Genomic DNA, 17,378 nt, shown 5'->3' on the forward strand with positions numbered 1-17,378 from the left:
AGACACTACCACCCCCTCTCAGACACTACCGCCCCCTCTCAAGACACTACCACCCCCTCTCAAGACACTACCACCCCCTCTCAGACACTACCGCCCCCTCTCAAGACACTACCACCCCCTCTCAAGACACTACCACCCCTCTCAAGACACTACCACCCCTCTCAAGACACTACCGCCCCCTCTCAAGACACTGCCACCCCCTCTCAAGACACTACCACCCCCTCTCAAGACACTACCACCCCTCTCAAGACACTACCACCCCTCTCAAGACACTACCGCCCCCTCTCAAGACACTACCACCCCTCTCAAGACACTACCGCCCCCTCTCAAGACACTACCGCCCCCTCTCAAGACACTACCACCCCCTTCCAGACACTACCGCCCCCTCTCAAGACACTACCGCCCCCTCTCAAGACACTACCACCCCTCTCAAGACACTACCGCCCCCTCTCAAGACACTACCACCCCCTCCCAGACACTACCACCCCCTCTCAAGACACTACCGCCCCCTCCCAGACACTACCACCCCCTCTCAAGACACTACCACCCCTCTCAAGACACTACCACCCCCTCTCAAGACACTACCACCCCCTCTCAAGACACTACCACCCCCTCTCAAGACACTACCACCCCCTCTCAAGACACTACCACCCCCTCTCAAGACACTACCGCCCCCTCTCAAGACACTACCACCCCTCTCAAGACACTACCACCCCCTCTCAAGACACTACCACCCCTCTCAAGACACTACCACCCCCTCTCAAGACACTACCACCCCCTCTCAAGACACTACCACCCCCTCTCAAGACACTACCACCCCCTCTCAAGACACTACCACCCCCTCTCAAGACACTACCACCCCCTCTCAAGACACTACCACCCCCTCTCAAGACACTACCACCCCCTCTCAGACACTACCACCCCCTCTCAAGACACTACCACCCCCTCTCAAGACACTACCACCCCCTCTCAAGACACTACCGCCCCCTCCCAGACACTACCACCCCCTCTCAAGACACTACCACCCCCTCTCAAGACACTACCGCCCCCTCTCAAGACACTACCGCCCCCTCTCAAGACACTACCGCTCCCTCTCAAGACACTACCACCCCCTCTCAAGACACTACCGCCCCCTCTCAAGACACTACCACCCCTCTCAAGACACTACCACCCCTCTCAAGACACTACCACCCCCTCTTAAGACACTACCGCCCCCTCTCAAGACACTACCACCCCCTCTCAAGACACTACCACCCCCTCTCAAGACACTACCGCCCCCTCTCAAGACACTACCACCCCCTCTCAAGACACTACCGCCCCCTCTCAAGACACTACCACCCCCTCTCAAGACACTACCGCCCCCTCTCAAGACACTACCGCCCCCTCTCAAGACACTACCACCCCCTCTCAAGACACTACCGCCCCCTCTCAAGACACTACCACCCCCTCTCAAGACACTACCACCCCTCTCAAGACACTACCACCCCCTCTCAAGACACTACCGCTCCCTCTCAAGACACTACCACCCCCTCTCAAGACACTACCACCCCTCTCAAGACACTACCACCCCCTCTCAAGACACTACCGCTCCCTCTCAAGACACTACCACCCCCTCTCAAGACACTACCACCCCTCTCAAGACACTACCGCCCCCTCTCAAGACACTACCGCCCCCTCCCAGACACTACCGCCCCCTCCCAGACATGCTGTCCCACCTATTACCACCATTCCTGGTCATCATCTTTCTCTCTAACCATCAGCGACTGCCTCCCCTCATGGCAACCGCCACCGTTAAGACTCCAGGCTCACGCACGGCGCTCGTGAGTGCTAGCGCTGGGTCCACCTCCGCTCGGACTGCAAAACCGTGGCCATCGGACGCGATCTATCTGCTGCTGGATGAACGCTTGACATAAGCCGTCGCCATCTCTCAAGGACCCGCGACGCAGCGGCAATCCTTACAGCTCCTGCACACGGGCTGAGCTCGTCGCTCCATCTCCGCGGGAGGCCCTCTCGTAGTCTCGCCCCGCCGCCCGTCGTGCCCTCTGGCCGCGACGACGCGTCCCGCCCAGGCCCAAGCCCCTTTCCTTAACAGTTAACGCGCCGGAGCCAAAGGCACGAAAATGTCATCTCGCCAGGGCAAGCCACCGGAGCTCTCTGGCACTGCCAGACGCTGGGAACTACCTTGGTGGTTGGGCGGTGGCTGTGCGGTTGTGGCTGTCGTTCCGGCTGCTGATACCGTAGCGTGTCCGGGTCGTACCGCGCGTCGTTCAGCGCGATGTCCGACGTTTCGCTACACGTGCCACGAGCTTGTTCGTCAAAGATCCCGTGCCGTTATCCATAAAGTCGTCGTAGGCGATGTGGGCCGGCGTCATGGTCCACATGTTCAATATTTGAAAAATGACACCGCTATTCACTCAATTAAACTAAACAATGTTACTTACCAGGTAAAGCCCATTGAGCTATGAGCTCTTTCAGAGGCGACCTGGCCACACGTGGGAATTTATAGCATCAGCCGATGGAGGGGTGCAAAACCGGAGGAACCCGGAGAACAATCCACGTGACCAGCACGGGGAGAGAGAGAACACGTGGACTCCAAATATCGCGAGGGTCTGGGATCGAACCCACGGCCTCCTGCGTAGCAGGCGCGGGAGATAACATCTCTCCACCGCAGCGCCCCAATGTGGATCACAGAGCAGCAGCATCGCCCCCGACTCTGAAAGCTTGGCAGGACCATCTTGAAAGAGAGTCTTGAGACTCAGCGATGCCTTGCTGGGTACATAAACACGAAACATGCTGGGCTAGAGATTTCTTCCTGAAGATATCCGGCGTTTCGCTTGAGCTCCTGAACAAGCCCCCATCACGTGTAGCGAAATGTCGTGCATCGCACCGGTCGCACAGCTGGCGCCGTGTTGCTGTAGGTGGCACGCGCGTGTGTGCGCCGCGTGTGTGCGCGTGCGTGCGCCTGCATGTGTGTGAGTGCGTGTGTGTGTGTGGGGAGCGATAGTGCAGCGGTTAGCGCGCTGCGCTATGAACCCGGCGACACGAGTTCGATTCCCACTCACGGCCAACACCAGTGACGATTATCTGAACCGGTCCCGGGCCTCCCCTAGGTCGACTCAGCCTCAAATGAGTACCTGGTGCGGTGTGTAAACATTGCCACTAGGGAGACAAAGGCGGTCGGGCGTGGTGCTGGCCACCCACCCCCTCGTGTACCGTTCCGGCCTTCATAGGTGCTCGCTAACAGCACTTGCTCCAACAGTCTGTTAAAGGCTATACGGGGGTTCTTCTTCTTTGTGTGTGCCACCACCATCGGCTTGCGCGTGCCAATGGAGGAGAGAGCCTCTTGGCCGTGAGAGTCGCCTTTTGGGCCGGCGCAGTAGCGGCGGAGCGATCGGCAAGGCGCGGAGTTTACAGAGCGGCGCCGCGCTCCCAACGCATGGGGGTGGCGACACGGCACTCGCTCCCTGCCACTCGCTGCCTGCCACTCCTGCTGCCGCTGCTGCTGCCGGTGGTGGTGATGCGGCGAGCCAAACAGCTGGAGTTGCAGCTGGTGAAGTTGCAGCTGGTGACACAGCTGGTGAACTTGCACCTGCAGCAGTGCAGTGGCGGCCGGTCTCTATGGGACATTGGGGGCCAATGCCCCACGTAAAATGAAAAGCTTTCGAAAAAAAACCTCTTTGGGCTCTCCATTTTTAGAAACGCCAACTCAGTAGTGGGTAATTCGAGCAGTCTGCTCGTGGTTTGTTTTGGCACGTCGCATCGACTCGATTCACACAGAATCGACACACGGGGAACCCGGTTGATCCGCCCCACCAAGACGCGCATTCCAGCCTCTCATTGCCCCCATTCGAACCGCTCCCACGGAGAGTCGAGGGCAGCGAACGGGACGCAAATATTTCTGCCCTTGGCCAATGATAACTAGCCACCAGTTCCAATCAATTTTCATAGTGGGGGGGGGGGGGGGGACTGCTCTCTGCAAAATGAGCTCTTCCTACCCTCCATCAGCACCCCAGATCTCGCCGCCGCTCACTGCTGCAGATGCAGCTGCACTCACCGGGTGAGCTCAGCCTGCAGGAGCCAGAGTCCCGCAGGAGCGTGGCGGTGACGCCGCTTTGTGATAGCTGGGATTCCTGGCAGTGTTGCGCCAGGCTGCTTTGCACCAGGCTAAGCCAGTGATGCAGTTCAGCGTGGGATATACGTATACTGGGCTATTTGGACCGGATTGCATCGACTGGACTACGTTTACTGGACTATGTGTGGACCGGACTACCGATAATTAATATTGGGCTGTGTAGACTGGGCTGCTTGGACCGGGCTACGCGTGGCAGGCTACATAAAGCTGGACCGCGTGTGTCAGGCTGTGACGTGGCCTCGCTGGGAATGAGGACCCAGAGTCTGACCCGGTGAGACGTTGCTGTGCTTTGCGGGGAAGAGGGGGGGGGTCATGTCTCTTGTGACCTCTGACCTCCCCCACCACTCCGTAGAGAGCAGTGTTACTCGCGTTTCCGAAGTGACCCTGGCCTGGTGCCCTTGATGGTGGCCTGACCCTCCTGTCCTTTTCACGTAATGTCACGTGACGAGGGGTGCTTACCCTGCCGTAACTCTTCTCAGACCCGATGACTTCTACTCAAGACCCTGTGACCCCTCCCTGTCCTCGCACCGTGACCTTTCCTAGACCCCATAACGTTGTCCTTACCCCACGATGCCGGCCCTGACCCTACCGTGACCTACTGCCCCGGCCCTGTGACCTCTACCCAAGGACGGAAGAGTCGCGGTGATTGAACCCGGGGCGATTACCGAGCCCAGGGGTCGCGTTTGTTACAAACGTCGTCGTCGTCGTTGTTGTTGATGATGCTGCTGATGTACTTATCGTTGTCGTTATTGTTGTTGTGAATATTAATATTATTATCGCGGTTATGACTGTGGAGGAGCCTCTGCCGCTCCCGTGGTGCAATACGTGGTGGTGATCGTGGACGTGGTGTCGTGTCGTGTCAACCGCGGTGTCTCCGTGCCCCCCCCCGCTCTTCCTGTGGTCCCCCTTTCTTCCAGTGCCCGCCGGTTTCTATGTTTGTACAGACGCAGTCAGTCAGTATTCGCGCCGCGAATTCGCGGCGCACAAATAAAAGTTTTCATGTCATCTGGAAGCGAGTGGCGGACGTCTGTCGGAGTATGCGGTCCGCTGCCAGCGGTGAGCTCGGAGAGATGAGTGACGTGGAGAGATCGAGCAGAGTGAGCGGAGGGTCTTACCGGCGGTCAGATGAGTGGAGAGTTTGACAAGTGGAGAGATGAGTGGAAAGGGTGGCCACCAGTGGACAAACGAAGTGGAGTGAGCGGAGGGTCTTACTGATGGTCAGATGAGTGGAGGAGTTGAGAGTTTGACAAGTGGAGAGATGAGTGGAGAGGGTGACCACCAGTGGACAGACGGGTGAAGGAGTGAGCGGATTCACCAGTGAGTTGAGACAAAGTATAGAGATGTCAGGAGGTGCTGTCTGTGTGGTGTGTGCTGTCCGTGGTGAAGGGGAGAGTTGTGTCTGAACGTGGTCCTGGTTTTTCTGTACTTCGTCATGAGATGCGGTCAGATTTAAGGTTATTATAACCAGGTGGTAACCCAAGAGAGCAGCATGAGTCGCATTTGCAAAAGCGTCACCAATATGAAACAAAAAAAACGTGTAAAGTAAAACAACTCGGAGTAGAAAACATTGCACGAACACGAATACATGTATATAAATTCCCCGTAGCACAAGAAGGCTCGCACCGATTATAGCACAATTACAAATTACCGAAACATTATACAGAGGGTGCCTTGCACCAACATGTCAAGAAGTTAACGAAACTGCGTTGGCAGTGGTGCAAATGCACAAATAAACCCATCATCACAACTACTGTATATAAATACAGACTGTAATTGGTGTGCCTCTAAAACCTCTAGGGTGCTGCCCGACAAGTTAGAAAGCTCACATTTGGTACACAGGTCGCTTTTAAGACGAAAACCACGTGACACATCTGAAAATCCGAGATCAGGGTGGGGGTGGAACCCACGGCCTCCTGCACACCAAGCAAGGCAGTAAACATGTTTAACACGTAGGCTTTCGCGACCAATATCATCCATAATATAGGGTTTTGGGTTAGATCGCGTAAATATATAAATGTGTCGTTAAACCCGCCACCACCCGACACAGCCAATTTGTAAGGTTTGTCATGTTAACAGAACGTGCCAATTCATTACTAGTACAGCACACAACTAGCTTCATCAGGCGGCAGCCTCGTTGGCTGTCGCCTGATGAAGCTAGTTGTAATTACTGGCGAAACGTCGTACTCAAGATTGTAAATGTTGTGGCTTGGCTCTCCAACACACCGGTGTGCTGTACTAGTGACCAACTGGCACGTTCTGTTTAACGTGACAAACCTTACCAATTGTCTGTGTCGGGTAGGTGGCGGGTTTATATATTTACGCGATCTAACCCCAAAAGAACCTCTACGACATCTTCTTGGTTCTTTCGGTAAAGTCACGTAGAAAGGAAATAATAAAATAATATAACTAAAAATAATAAAATAATTCTCACGTTAATTATGTTTTATTTTTATTATTTTATTATTTCCCTTCTACGTGACTTTACCGAAAGAACCAAGAAGATGAATCCCTGCAGTCACGAAAGCTTTAAATCGAAATTTAACCTCTACGACAGTGAACATTTTGTGGGGCTGTGCGCGCGCCGTCTGGGTTATGGGAGGCACGGGTGGGGGTGGTTGGGGCCACGTGTGTGTTGGTGGGGGGGGGGACGCCGTCCCTTGGACTCGTCCACTCGCGGCTGACCCCCCCGCCCCTTCTCCCCCGAGCGCCGCGTGCTTCCCCCCCCCCTCCCGCGGCGCGCACTTGGTCTCGTCCCGATCACGTGACCACAACATCGGCGGCGGAGGCGACTTCTCTTTACGACATCCTTTCTGGACGGGTTGTTGTGATTTGCGACAGGTGTCACGATTTACGGCACCAACGATTTACGGTAACAACGCTTTACGGCAGCGGTCTGTGATTTACGACACTTGAGATTTACGACAGTTTACAATCGACTACCGTAAATGGCATTACAAACGACGACTTAAAAAAACAACCTTCCTGTAACATGTTACTTCTTCCTGTAACATGTTACATCGCGTTTGTCAACTACACTGCCTGGGTTAACCCTGTCTCTGGCCTCCAGTTATGTGCGTATGCACAAGGGTCATCGCTTGAAACGTTGTTTACTATATACGTTTGCTTCTAAGGCCACAACACCGTTATTATTGGCACGGGGAACGTATTGTGTTGCTGGTTGTGCCCCACTACCAACGCAGCAGCGACAATAGGCGAGAACTAATTTCTTAACTTCACATTTAGCGAAATTTTCCCCTCTACCTCGCTTTACGACAGTCCGTGGTTACTTTACGACATACGGTGTTGTTCCTTTACGACATACGGTGTTTTTACTTTACGACGCACAGTGTTGTTCCTTTACGACATACGGTGTTGTTTACGACGTACGGTGTTGTTACTTTACGACGCACAGTGTTGTTACTTTACGACGTACGGTGTTGTTACTTTACGACATAACCGTTAAGCGCGGGGGGCGAGTCGCTTCTGATTGGTCGCCGCATCCCGGATGTGACGTCGCGTCCCCCTCCACTGCGCTGTCTGGCACTGCAGCGCGATGGCGGCGTCTGGTGGTGGAGAGCTCGAGGCGGCCAAGAAGAACCTCGCGGAGGCGCTCGGAGAGAGTCTCAAGCAGTGAGAGACTCGTGGGGGGGGTGGGGGGTGGTGGGGGAGAGTCTCAAGCAGTGAGAGACTCGTGGGGGGGGGTGGTGGGGGAGGGGGTGGTGGAGGTGTGGGGGGGGGGTAGAGTCTCAAGCAGTGAGAGACCCGTGGGCGGGAGGATGAGTGAGATGAACATGAGACACTTGAGGGCAGCAGGGTACTGCAGAGGAAATGTCAGTGAGGGCAGCATGTGGGAACCTGCGAGCGCGAGGCAGCTGCGTGGTCAGCAGCTTGTGTAGGTGGAGAGGGCGGCAGAGAGAGCGTAGAGCAGTGATTGTAGTAGAGGGGGGACTGAGACAGCGAGGGCAGCGAGGAGCACTGCAGAGGGCAGCAGTGGGAATACCCCGAGACGGACACGGGGGGGGAGGGCTGTTTCTCGACAGCTCTCGGCCGTGGGGAGATGGAGTCGGGGTCTCATTGAGGGGAACCCCAGGGCTCACCTCTCCCCGTGTCTCTGTGTCCCCGTGTATATTTGTCTCCCGTGTCGTGCGATCTGTCGCGGCCGTGAGAAGTATATGCGTGTAACTGTGAGTGCTGACTGGGATCTGCGTGTGCATGTTGCAGGTACTGGGCAAACATGAAGCTGTGGTTCAAGCACAAGATCAGCAAAGAGGAGTTTGACTCGGAGGCGCGGAGACTCCTTACCCAAGACATGGGTGAGCGTGGGGATGGGAGCGATGGGGCTGGTGCGGAGTGATTCTGGGTTGATGCTGAGTGAAGCCTCTGATGTTGAGTAATATTCGTGATTCTAGATTTGAAGCTTTTGTGACTGCAAGGATTCATATTCTTAGGTTTTTTCGGTAAAGTCACGTAGGTAAAAAATTGAAATAAAAATTAATGAAAGTAAAATAAAATAAAAATAAAAAATCACGACGTTTCGGAGGCAACACAAGCTTCCGTCTTCAGGTGGAACCGTCACAGTCACGACAGCTGTATCAAGTAAAGTGGCTGTGACGGTTCCACCTGAACACGGAAGCTTGTGTTGCCTCCGAAATGTCGTGATTTTTTATTTTATTTTACTTTCATTAATTTTTATTTCAATTTTTTACCTACGTGACTTTACCGAAAAAACCTAAGAATAATATTCGTGATGTTCATGCGAGTCATGATCGGTGTTGATGTGTGTTTACAGTTCACCTCCACAATGACTTCCTTCTCGCCATTATCACCAAGTGTCAGATCATGGTGACGGCTTCCGGTGAGTGCTGCCATTCAAAGTTTTTGCTGCTCCCCGTGTATTGATTCCCGTTTGCCCCTCGATCTCTGTGTCGAGTCTCCTGCTGCCCCCGTGTGTGTGTGTGTGAAGTTTTGTGTTGAGACCCATGCTGCTGCTGCTACCCCCAGGCCTCAAGGAGGGTCCGGGCCGGCCTGGGAAGCCAAGCCGCAAGAAGAAGTTGCCCTCGCTGCGGGGAAAGTTTGAGGTGAGAGCAGTAACAGCCGTGTAGTGAGTGTGCGTCCGTATGTTTGTGTATGGGAGTGGTGGTGTAGCGGTTAGCGCGTTGCGCTACAAACCTGGCGTCCTGAGTTAAATTCCCGCTCACGGCCAATACCGGTGATGATTATTTGAACCGGTCCTGGGCCTCCCCTAGATCGACTCCGCCCAAAAGGAGTACCTGGTGCGGTGTGTAAAAACATCTCTACTGGGGAGACAAAGGCGACCGGGCATGGTGTTGGCCACCCACCCCCTCGTGTGCCGTATCGGCCTTCATAGGTGGTGCTCGCTAACAGCACTTGCCCCAACAGTCTGTTCAGGCTATACGGGGGATCTTTGTATGGGAGCGGTAGCATGGCGGTTAACGCACTGCGCTCCAAACCCGGCGACCCGTGTCCGATTCTCGCTCACAGCCAACATTGGTGACGAATATCTGAACCGGTCCCGGGCCTCCCCAAAGTTGACTTTTCTTCTTTCCCCACACCTCCAATTAGCACGGTTGGCTACGTACAGTGCGAAAGAAGTTCAACTTTAATGAGGGCCTGGTGTGGTGTACAAAGATCAGCAGGGTGTGGTGCTGTGACCACCTTCCCCCTCGTGTGCCATCCGAGCATTCATCGGTGCTACTCGCTAACGGCACTTGCCCCAAGAAGTCTGTTCAATAGCTTTACGGGGGATCTGTGTGTGTGTGTGTGGTCACAGCACCGCTTCCAGGAGCAGGATCCGCTTGCCGGCGCCACCTGGGTGGGAAGTCGCGTGTGCGGCCCCGACGGTGTTGTGGGCGCGGGCGACGGCGTGGACGGGGAGCGTGCCGGCCCCACCGCCCCTGCGCTCTGCGTGCAGTCGCTGCTGCTGCCGGCGCTGGGCGAGATGATGGGGCGTGCCATGCTGGTGGCCTGGGAAGCCGGGTTGGACTCGGTCTCCGAGGAGACGGTGCTGTGTCTGCAACATGCGCTGCAGGCGAGCGGCAGTGGCACCACCACCGTCATCGTCACCGCCACCACCGCTACCAACGGCGCCACCACGACCACCACGACCACCACCACGACCACCACCACCACGACCACCACCACCACGACCACCACGACCACCACGACCACCACGACCACCACGACCACCACCACGACCACCACCACGACCACCACCACGACCACCACGACCACCACACCTGCCCATCTGACATCATTGTAATCACCGTTACCACCGTCACCATCACTACCAACATAACCATCATCACCGCCACTCACATCATTGCCACCATCACTCGCATCGCCAACATCACCATCCTTATTCTCACCACTGCCACCATCCACTCCGTATCCCCCACCACCACCTTAAACACCATCACCAACAACACTATGAGTGACTGTTGTATTAAAAGCGGTTGTGGTGAGTGGGGAGAGCATTGTCTTAGCTGCTGTTGTGTTCTGGCGGTTGTAGAACCACCTGAAGGCGGTGGTGACGGCGATGCTGGTGAGTAGGCGTCCTCACCGGGTGAAGGACGGGCGGTTTCGGTACGCGTACGGCACCACTGCTCCCCTGCACCCGTACCTACGCAACAGCTGTGTAGCGCACCGCAGCAGCAGCAACAACACTGACAGGTACGAACATCAGCAGCCAATATTTTAACCATCACTCACCACCGCTAACCACGAAACCCACCACGAAACTCTCCACCACTCTTACCACGCGACGCTCACCATACCGTACGGTCCCATCATGAGGCTTTGCTGGTCGGTGCGATGTTTGTTGGTCTGGTTCTCGGATAGCCTCGTGGTTTGGTGTTCGCGCAGTTTTTTTACGGCGTTGATGTGGTGTGGTCTTGTCATGGTTCACCCCTGTGGTGTGCTGTTTGCGTGGTTGATGTGATGTGGTGTGGTATGGTTGCTGTGCGGTTCAGTATGGCTGGTTGGTGCGGTGTTGGTGCAGTCTTGTGGTCTGTGGCACGGCGTCAGTGACGTGTGGCTCTCCGACGGTGCTGGTGCAGTGAGAGTTTGTGCCGCCCGGGCGAGGAGGCGGAGGAGCGTGCTGCCCTGCTGCTCGCCTGCTCGGGGTCGGAGGTCGTGCCCTCGCTCCCTCCCATCAGCCTCGTGGATCTGCAGCAAGCGCTCACGGTGACTGACGCAACCCCGAACTCCGCACTAGTCCTGGAATGTCCCATTACTTTAGTTGTTGATGACTCGATCGTTCCGTATGTGCCGCCAGACTGAAGGTAACAGGCAGGGTTTGGTGACATCTCCATCACCATCAGCCGTGTTCTGCCTTGGGGGTGCGGTAGGAGTGGGGGTGGTGGTAGCCACCGTATTTAAAAGAACCCGAGTAATCGCCCATACAAAAAGTAGTTAATTATAATTTTAAAGTGGTAATAAATTGACTTAACCTACTACTAATGGCGATTGTTGCTGATGCTGCTGCTCTTGCGAAAGGTGCACAAGCAGATCGTACCCTCAAGATAATGATGCTAATGGTAGAATACTAATGATGCTGATGGTAGAATAATACTAATGATGATACCACTCGAGCTGCTGCTACTACTAATATATATTGAACTTCTTTCACACCGTTTATAGCCAACGCTGATATCGAACACAGATGCTCATGCTGATGGTTCCGCTGCTGTTGCTGCTGCAGGTGCACAAGCAGGTGATGCCGTTGCACACCATGTGGTCTCTGAACATGGAGCGCATTCTGGCGCGACGGTGGCACCCGGACCGCGAGGAGGTGGCGTGGGACGTGCGCCACCGGCAGCTTCTCAGCGGAGACGGTGCCGGGGGGGCAGCGCTGGGGCTGTCCGCGTGGGCCAGTGCCTGAGGGCCAGGGCATGAGGAGCGGGGGCCCATGGCAGAGGGGCCCATGGCAGAATTTTTATTTTCACGGTGGATGGGCCAATGATGAATGGGTTAACACTGGAATGTCTTCTTCTTGGTTCTTTCGGTAAAGTCACAACGCAAGCAGCCGTCCTCAGGTGAGGACGACTGCTTGCGTTGTAGCCGAAACGTCGTGAGAATAATTTAATGTTTTATTTTTATTATTTTATTATTTCCCTTCTACGTGACTTTACCGAAAGAACAAAGAAGATGAATCCCTGCAGTCGCGAAAGCTTTACATCGAAATTTAACACTGGAATGGTTCAGTGGCAGGGCCCATTGTGAAGAAATCCACGTGAAAGGGGTTAACACCAGAGACCCATGGAGCAGGATGCCTCGGTGGAGATTGGCGCCCAGTTGGTTGGAGCACGAGTGATGTGGCCAGCAATGGCGGTGGGTGCTATGGTGGTGCAATCGTTGACGAGTGCGACGTTGCGTTGACGTTGCATGTGACGTGTTGGTTGCGTTTGGTGTGTTGACGTTTTTGCGCATGACATGTTTCGTGTTTTGCGAACGCTGCTGTACATTTCATATCGCGTGCGACTGTGAACATCATTCCTGTTTTATACCGCATCTTCCAATAAAGCGTTGCTATGCGACGTTCCTCCCGGTGTGCGCTGGTGTCCCTGTCCCGCGTGTTTACGTCAGGACTGCACCCCACACCACCTCTTCCAGAACTCTTTTATTACTTCATAGATTCCAGACAAACACGAGCGATGTCCGCATGGTAAACAAGCCACGCAAAGATCCCTCATGTAGCCGACACGGGGCTGTTAGGGTAAGTGCAGTTAGTGAGCAGCTATGAAGGCCGGCACAACACAAGAGGGTGGTGTGACCAGCAACACAACCAATGTTTACACAGCAGCAGTTACTCATTTAAGGCTGAGGCAACCCTGGGGAGGCCCTGGACCGGATTGAATGTTAGCCGTGGCCAGGAATCGAACTCGGACCGCCAGGTAGATAGCGGAGTGTGCTAACTGTTGCGTCGTCGCTCCACCCATGGTAGTGAAGGGTGAGTGAGGAAGGAACAGTGGGGGTCATCTGGGTGCCTCCTTGCCCATGTGACCCCCCGTGTGACCCCCCGTGTGACCCATGTGCGCGAGCAAGAGGTCGATGCCACGCTCCAGCGCTCGCTGGATCTGCGGCTCTTCCTCGGCTGAGAACGGCGCCAGCACGTGGGCCACCAGCGCCGCCGAGCCCCGCGCCACGTCGCCACGGCCAACGCCGATCCGCAAGCGGACCATGGCCTGGGTGTGCGGCACAGGAGAGATGCAGCAGCAGCAACACCAACAACAACGGGGTGAACGTGGGGTATGGGCAGGTTGAGAATGGGACTGTCAATACCCGTATCCCAATACCAGCATCACTCAAGCTTGCCCCACACACACCATCCACATCAACACTGACATCTCACACACACACACACACCATCCACATCAACACACTGATATCTCACACACACACACACCATCCACATCAACACACTGACATCTCACACACCATCCACATCAACACACTGATATCTCACACACACACACACCATCCACATCAACACACTGACATCTCACACACACACCATCCACATCAACACACTGACATCTCACACACACACACACACCATCCACATCAACACACTGACATCTCACACAGACACACACCATCCACATCAACACACTGACATCTCACACAGACACACACCATCCACATCAACACACTGACATCTCACACACACACCATCCACATCAACACACTGATATCTCACACACACACACACCATCCACATCAACACACTGATATCTCTCACACACACACACACCATCCACATCAACACACTGACATCTCAAAATCACACTTGCCCATGCACCACACCCACATCATCCAGCTCAGTGTCACAGTCGAGGTGTCTGGAGGGGAGGTACTCACATCAGACCGCAGGCAGTGAATGCAGGACTTGACTCCATTGTGTCCCCTAGACACAAATACAAAGATTCCCCATGTAGCCTTTAAAACACTTTTGGGGCATTTCTGTGAGCAGATATGAAGGCCAACATGGCACGCCATGCCCGGCCGCCTTTGTCTCCCCAGTGCTGATGTTTATTTACATCAGGTACTCAGTCGAGCTTAAGGGAGGCCCAGGTCTGGTTCAGATACTCGTCACCGGTGTTGAACTCAGGTTGCCTGGCTCGCGGCGCAGTGCGCTAACCGCAGCACCACCGCTCCCCGTTCGAGACAAGACGCGCACACACGTGGTGAGCCTGCACGAGCCCCCTGCTCCTGCACCTCCAACAACAACAAGGGGAGCACGCCGATGGGGTGGACAGCGCGGCGGGGTGGACAGCGCGGGGTGGACAGCGTGGCGGGGTGGACTCACCGGGCACTGCCCCCGTGCTTGAGAGCCACGTGACCCAGGGGCTTGTCCACATCGTCGTGCAGGAGGACGACCTCCTGGGCGGGCACCGAGAACTTCTTGGCTGTGCACAAAGACAAAGACCCACCCCCCCCGGTATAGCCTCAATAGACCTTTGGGGCAAGTTGTTATCGCGAGCAGCACCTTTGAAGGGCTGGCACGGCATATGGCAGGGGGGGGGGTGGCCAGAACCACGCCCGGCCGCCTTTGTCTCCCCAGTGGCGACGTTTACTACACACCGCACCAAGTACTCATCTGGGTACATCACTCCACACCTCACCCCACACTAGCCCACACCCCCCTCCACCCCACACCTCACCCCACACCCCCACTCCACTCCACACCCCACACCCCCCCACTCCACCCCCCCCCACCCCACACCCCCCCACCCCACACCCCCCCTCCCCACACTACCCCACACCCCCCCACACCCACACTCCACTCCACACCCCACACCCCCCCACTCCACCCCCCCCACTCCACACCCCACACCCCCCCACTCCACACCCCACAATACCCCCATTCCACACCCCACCCCACACCCCCCCCCACTCCACACCCCCCCCCACTCCACACCCCCCCCCACTCCACACCCCCCCCCACTCCACACCCCCCCCCCACTCCACACCCCCCCCCCACTCCGCACCGGCGAGGGCGGCGCTGAGCCCGTTGACGTTCATGGGGTGGCTGGAGGCGAGCAGCACGAGGCGGGGCCCCCCGGGCCACGCGGGGGCCCCCCCGGGGGGCCCCACCTCGGCCAGGGTCCCCGCCACCGCGCGGTCCCCTCGCCACGCGGACCCCGCGCCCAGCCGCTCCGCCAGGCGCCGCACGGCCACGACCCCCACGCTGTGGCGGGTACCCGCCATGCCGGGGTTCCCCAAGCCCAGCACCTGCACGAGCGGTGGGGGGGGCGGAGAGGGGGGATTGGTAAGGGGGGGGAAGTAAAAGGGGGGGGGAGTAAAAGGGGGGGGATAAAGGGAGGGGGGTAAAGGGAGGGGGGGGGATAAAGGGTGGGGGGATAAGGGGGGGTAAAGGGGGGGGGGGGCACGAGATGAAGGGGGGGCCGGGGTTACCCACAGCCAGTCTCTCTAGAAGGGGGGCAGGGAGACATGCAGTACCCATGGAGCTGGGCACGAGGGGAGAGGGAGGCATAGGGGTCAAGACGAGGGAGGCATGGGGGGGGCACAGGGGTGGGATATGGACTTAATGGGGGGGGGGGGGTAGCGAAGTTGTTCCCCAGGCCCAGACGGCACGCACCAGCCAGCACGCCGCGCCACGCTCCGCGCTCGAACTGAACTCGCGCTTCGCGAGCGAAGCGGGGAGGAGGCCGAGCGAGTAGGAGGCGAGTGGGGGGGCGAGTCGGGCGGGTGACACGGAGAGGGGGGGTAGCCCCCTCCCACTCAGCCTCAGCCCGAGCCTCCTCATCCCGTGGACGCAGGGCACGGCGAACCGAGCGTGACCCCTCACACGTGGTGGGGTGAGGGGGGGGGTGTCTCGGCTTCTTGGGTTCCCACCTCGGGGTGGCGCTCTCGCATTGCTTGATTGACGATGACACTCGAGCGCTCTCGCATTACTTGAGTGACGATCAAACTCGAGCGCTCTCGCATTGCTAGATTGACGATCACACTCGAGCGCTCTCGCATTGCTTGATTCACGATCACACTCGAGCGCTCTCACATTGCTAGATTGACGATCACACTCGAGCGCTCTCGCATTGCTTGATTCACGATCACACTCGAGCGCTCTCACATTGCTAGATTCACGACCGTCCCAGAGTTTCACTTCTGGGAGCGCTCTCAGACTGATTGATGCACGATTACGATTAATTCTGAAGCTTTCGTGACTGCAAGGATTCATACTCTTAGGTTTTTTTGGTAAAGTCACGTAGGTAAAAAATTAAAATAAATAACAAAAATTATAGAAATAATAATAGAAATAAAATTCTTATTTCTATAATTTATAATTTTTATTTTTTACCTACGTGACTTTACCGAAAAAACCTAAGATTACGATTCAGTTTGTTCGGTTTCGCGTGTGAGCGCTCTCGTATTGCCAGGTTGCCGATTACGCTTCAGTTTTTCATCGGATCCCTTTACGTGCAACGCTTTCCACTGTCTTGCTTTCCGATTACGATTACGTTTCTTTTCAGATTGCGCTCTCGCATTGCTATGTTGGCGATTACGACTTTGCTTGGGGATCCTGTGTTAGCGCGCGCCCTCGCGTGGCTAGACTTGGGATCACACTTCAGTAGCGCGCTCGAATTGCTCGATTGGCGTTCTCGCTGTAAGCGCTCTCGCATTTAAATTTCGATTCAGACGCTGTCTTTCCGACAGACCTGTTCTTCACATGAGGACGGCTGCTTGCGTTGTGGCCGAAACGTCGTGAGAATGATATTTTATTTTGTAAAATTTTATTTTATTATTTCCCCTCGACGTGACTTTACCAAAAGAACCAAGAAGACGCTCTCGCATTACTTGAGTGACGATCAAACTCGAGCGCTCTCGCATTGTTAGATTGACGATCACCCTCGAGCGCTCTCGCATTGATTGATTGACGATCACACTCGAGCGCTCTCGCATTGCTTGATTGACGATCACGCACGAGCGCTCTCGCATTGCTTGAGTGACGATCACACTCGAGCGCTCTCGCATTGCTTGAGTGACGATCACGATGGGAGCGCCCTCGCATTGCTAGATTGACGATCATGATGGGAGCGCTCTCGCATTGCTTGATTGACGATCACACTTGAGCGCTCTCACATTGCTTGATTGACGATCACACTTGAGCGCTCTCGCATTGCTTGATTGACGGTCACACCCGAGCGCTCTCGCATTGCTAGATTGACGATCACACTCGAGCGCCCTCGCATTGCTTGAGTGACGA

General features: G+C 55.8%; 2 protein-coding genes across 3 annotated transcripts; one reads left to right on the top strand and one right to left on the bottom strand.

Moving 5' to 3' along the window:
* Nucleotides 1–7,647: 7,647 nt before the first annotated feature.
* On the top strand, nucleotides 7,648–12,671 carry TADA1 (transcriptional adaptor 1). 2 transcript variants are annotated; one of them, XM_078877944.1, is made up of 8 exons: nucleotides 7,648–7,762; nucleotides 8,354–8,445; nucleotides 8,922–8,987; nucleotides 9,134–9,210; nucleotides 9,924–10,181; nucleotides 10,662–10,822; nucleotides 11,209–11,335; nucleotides 11,853–12,668. In XM_078877944.1, exons 1-8 carry the CDS (start codon nucleotides 7,686–7,688, stop codon nucleotides 12,030–12,032), a joined length of 1,038 nt encoding a protein of 345 aa, XP_078734070.1. In that variant the 5' UTR covers nucleotides 7,648–7,685; the 3' UTR covers nucleotides 12,033–12,668. The 2 variants fall into 2 exon arrangements, with proteins under 2 accessions (XP_078734070.1, XP_078734071.1); XM_078877945.1 differs by lacking the exon at nucleotides 8,922–8,987 and having other exon boundaries at nucleotides 11,853–12,671.
* Nucleotides 12,672–12,798: 127 nt separating this feature from the next.
* Nucleotides 12,799–15,955, bottom strand: PTRH1 (peptidyl-tRNA hydrolase 1 homolog). Its single transcript, XM_078877946.1, has 5 exons — nucleotides 15,753–15,955; nucleotides 15,142–15,385; nucleotides 14,460–14,559; nucleotides 14,012–14,057; nucleotides 12,799–13,335 (listed from the first exon to the last, which is right to left on the bottom strand). The coding sequence occupies exons 1-5, from the start codon at nucleotides 15,918–15,920 to the stop codon at nucleotides 13,126–13,128; spliced, it is 768 nt and encodes a 255-aa protein (XP_078734072.1). The 5' UTR covers nucleotides 15,921–15,955; the 3' UTR covers nucleotides 12,799–13,125.
* Between the last annotated feature and the right edge of the window lie 1,423 nt (nucleotides 15,956–17,378).

This window comes from Lampetra fluviatilis, chromosome 49 (genome assembly GCF_964198595.1).
Source record: "Lampetra fluviatilis chromosome 49, kcLamFluv1.1, whole genome shotgun sequence".
Lineage (NCBI taxonomy): Eukaryota > Metazoa > Chordata > Hyperoartia > Petromyzontiformes > Petromyzontidae > Lampetra > Lampetra fluviatilis.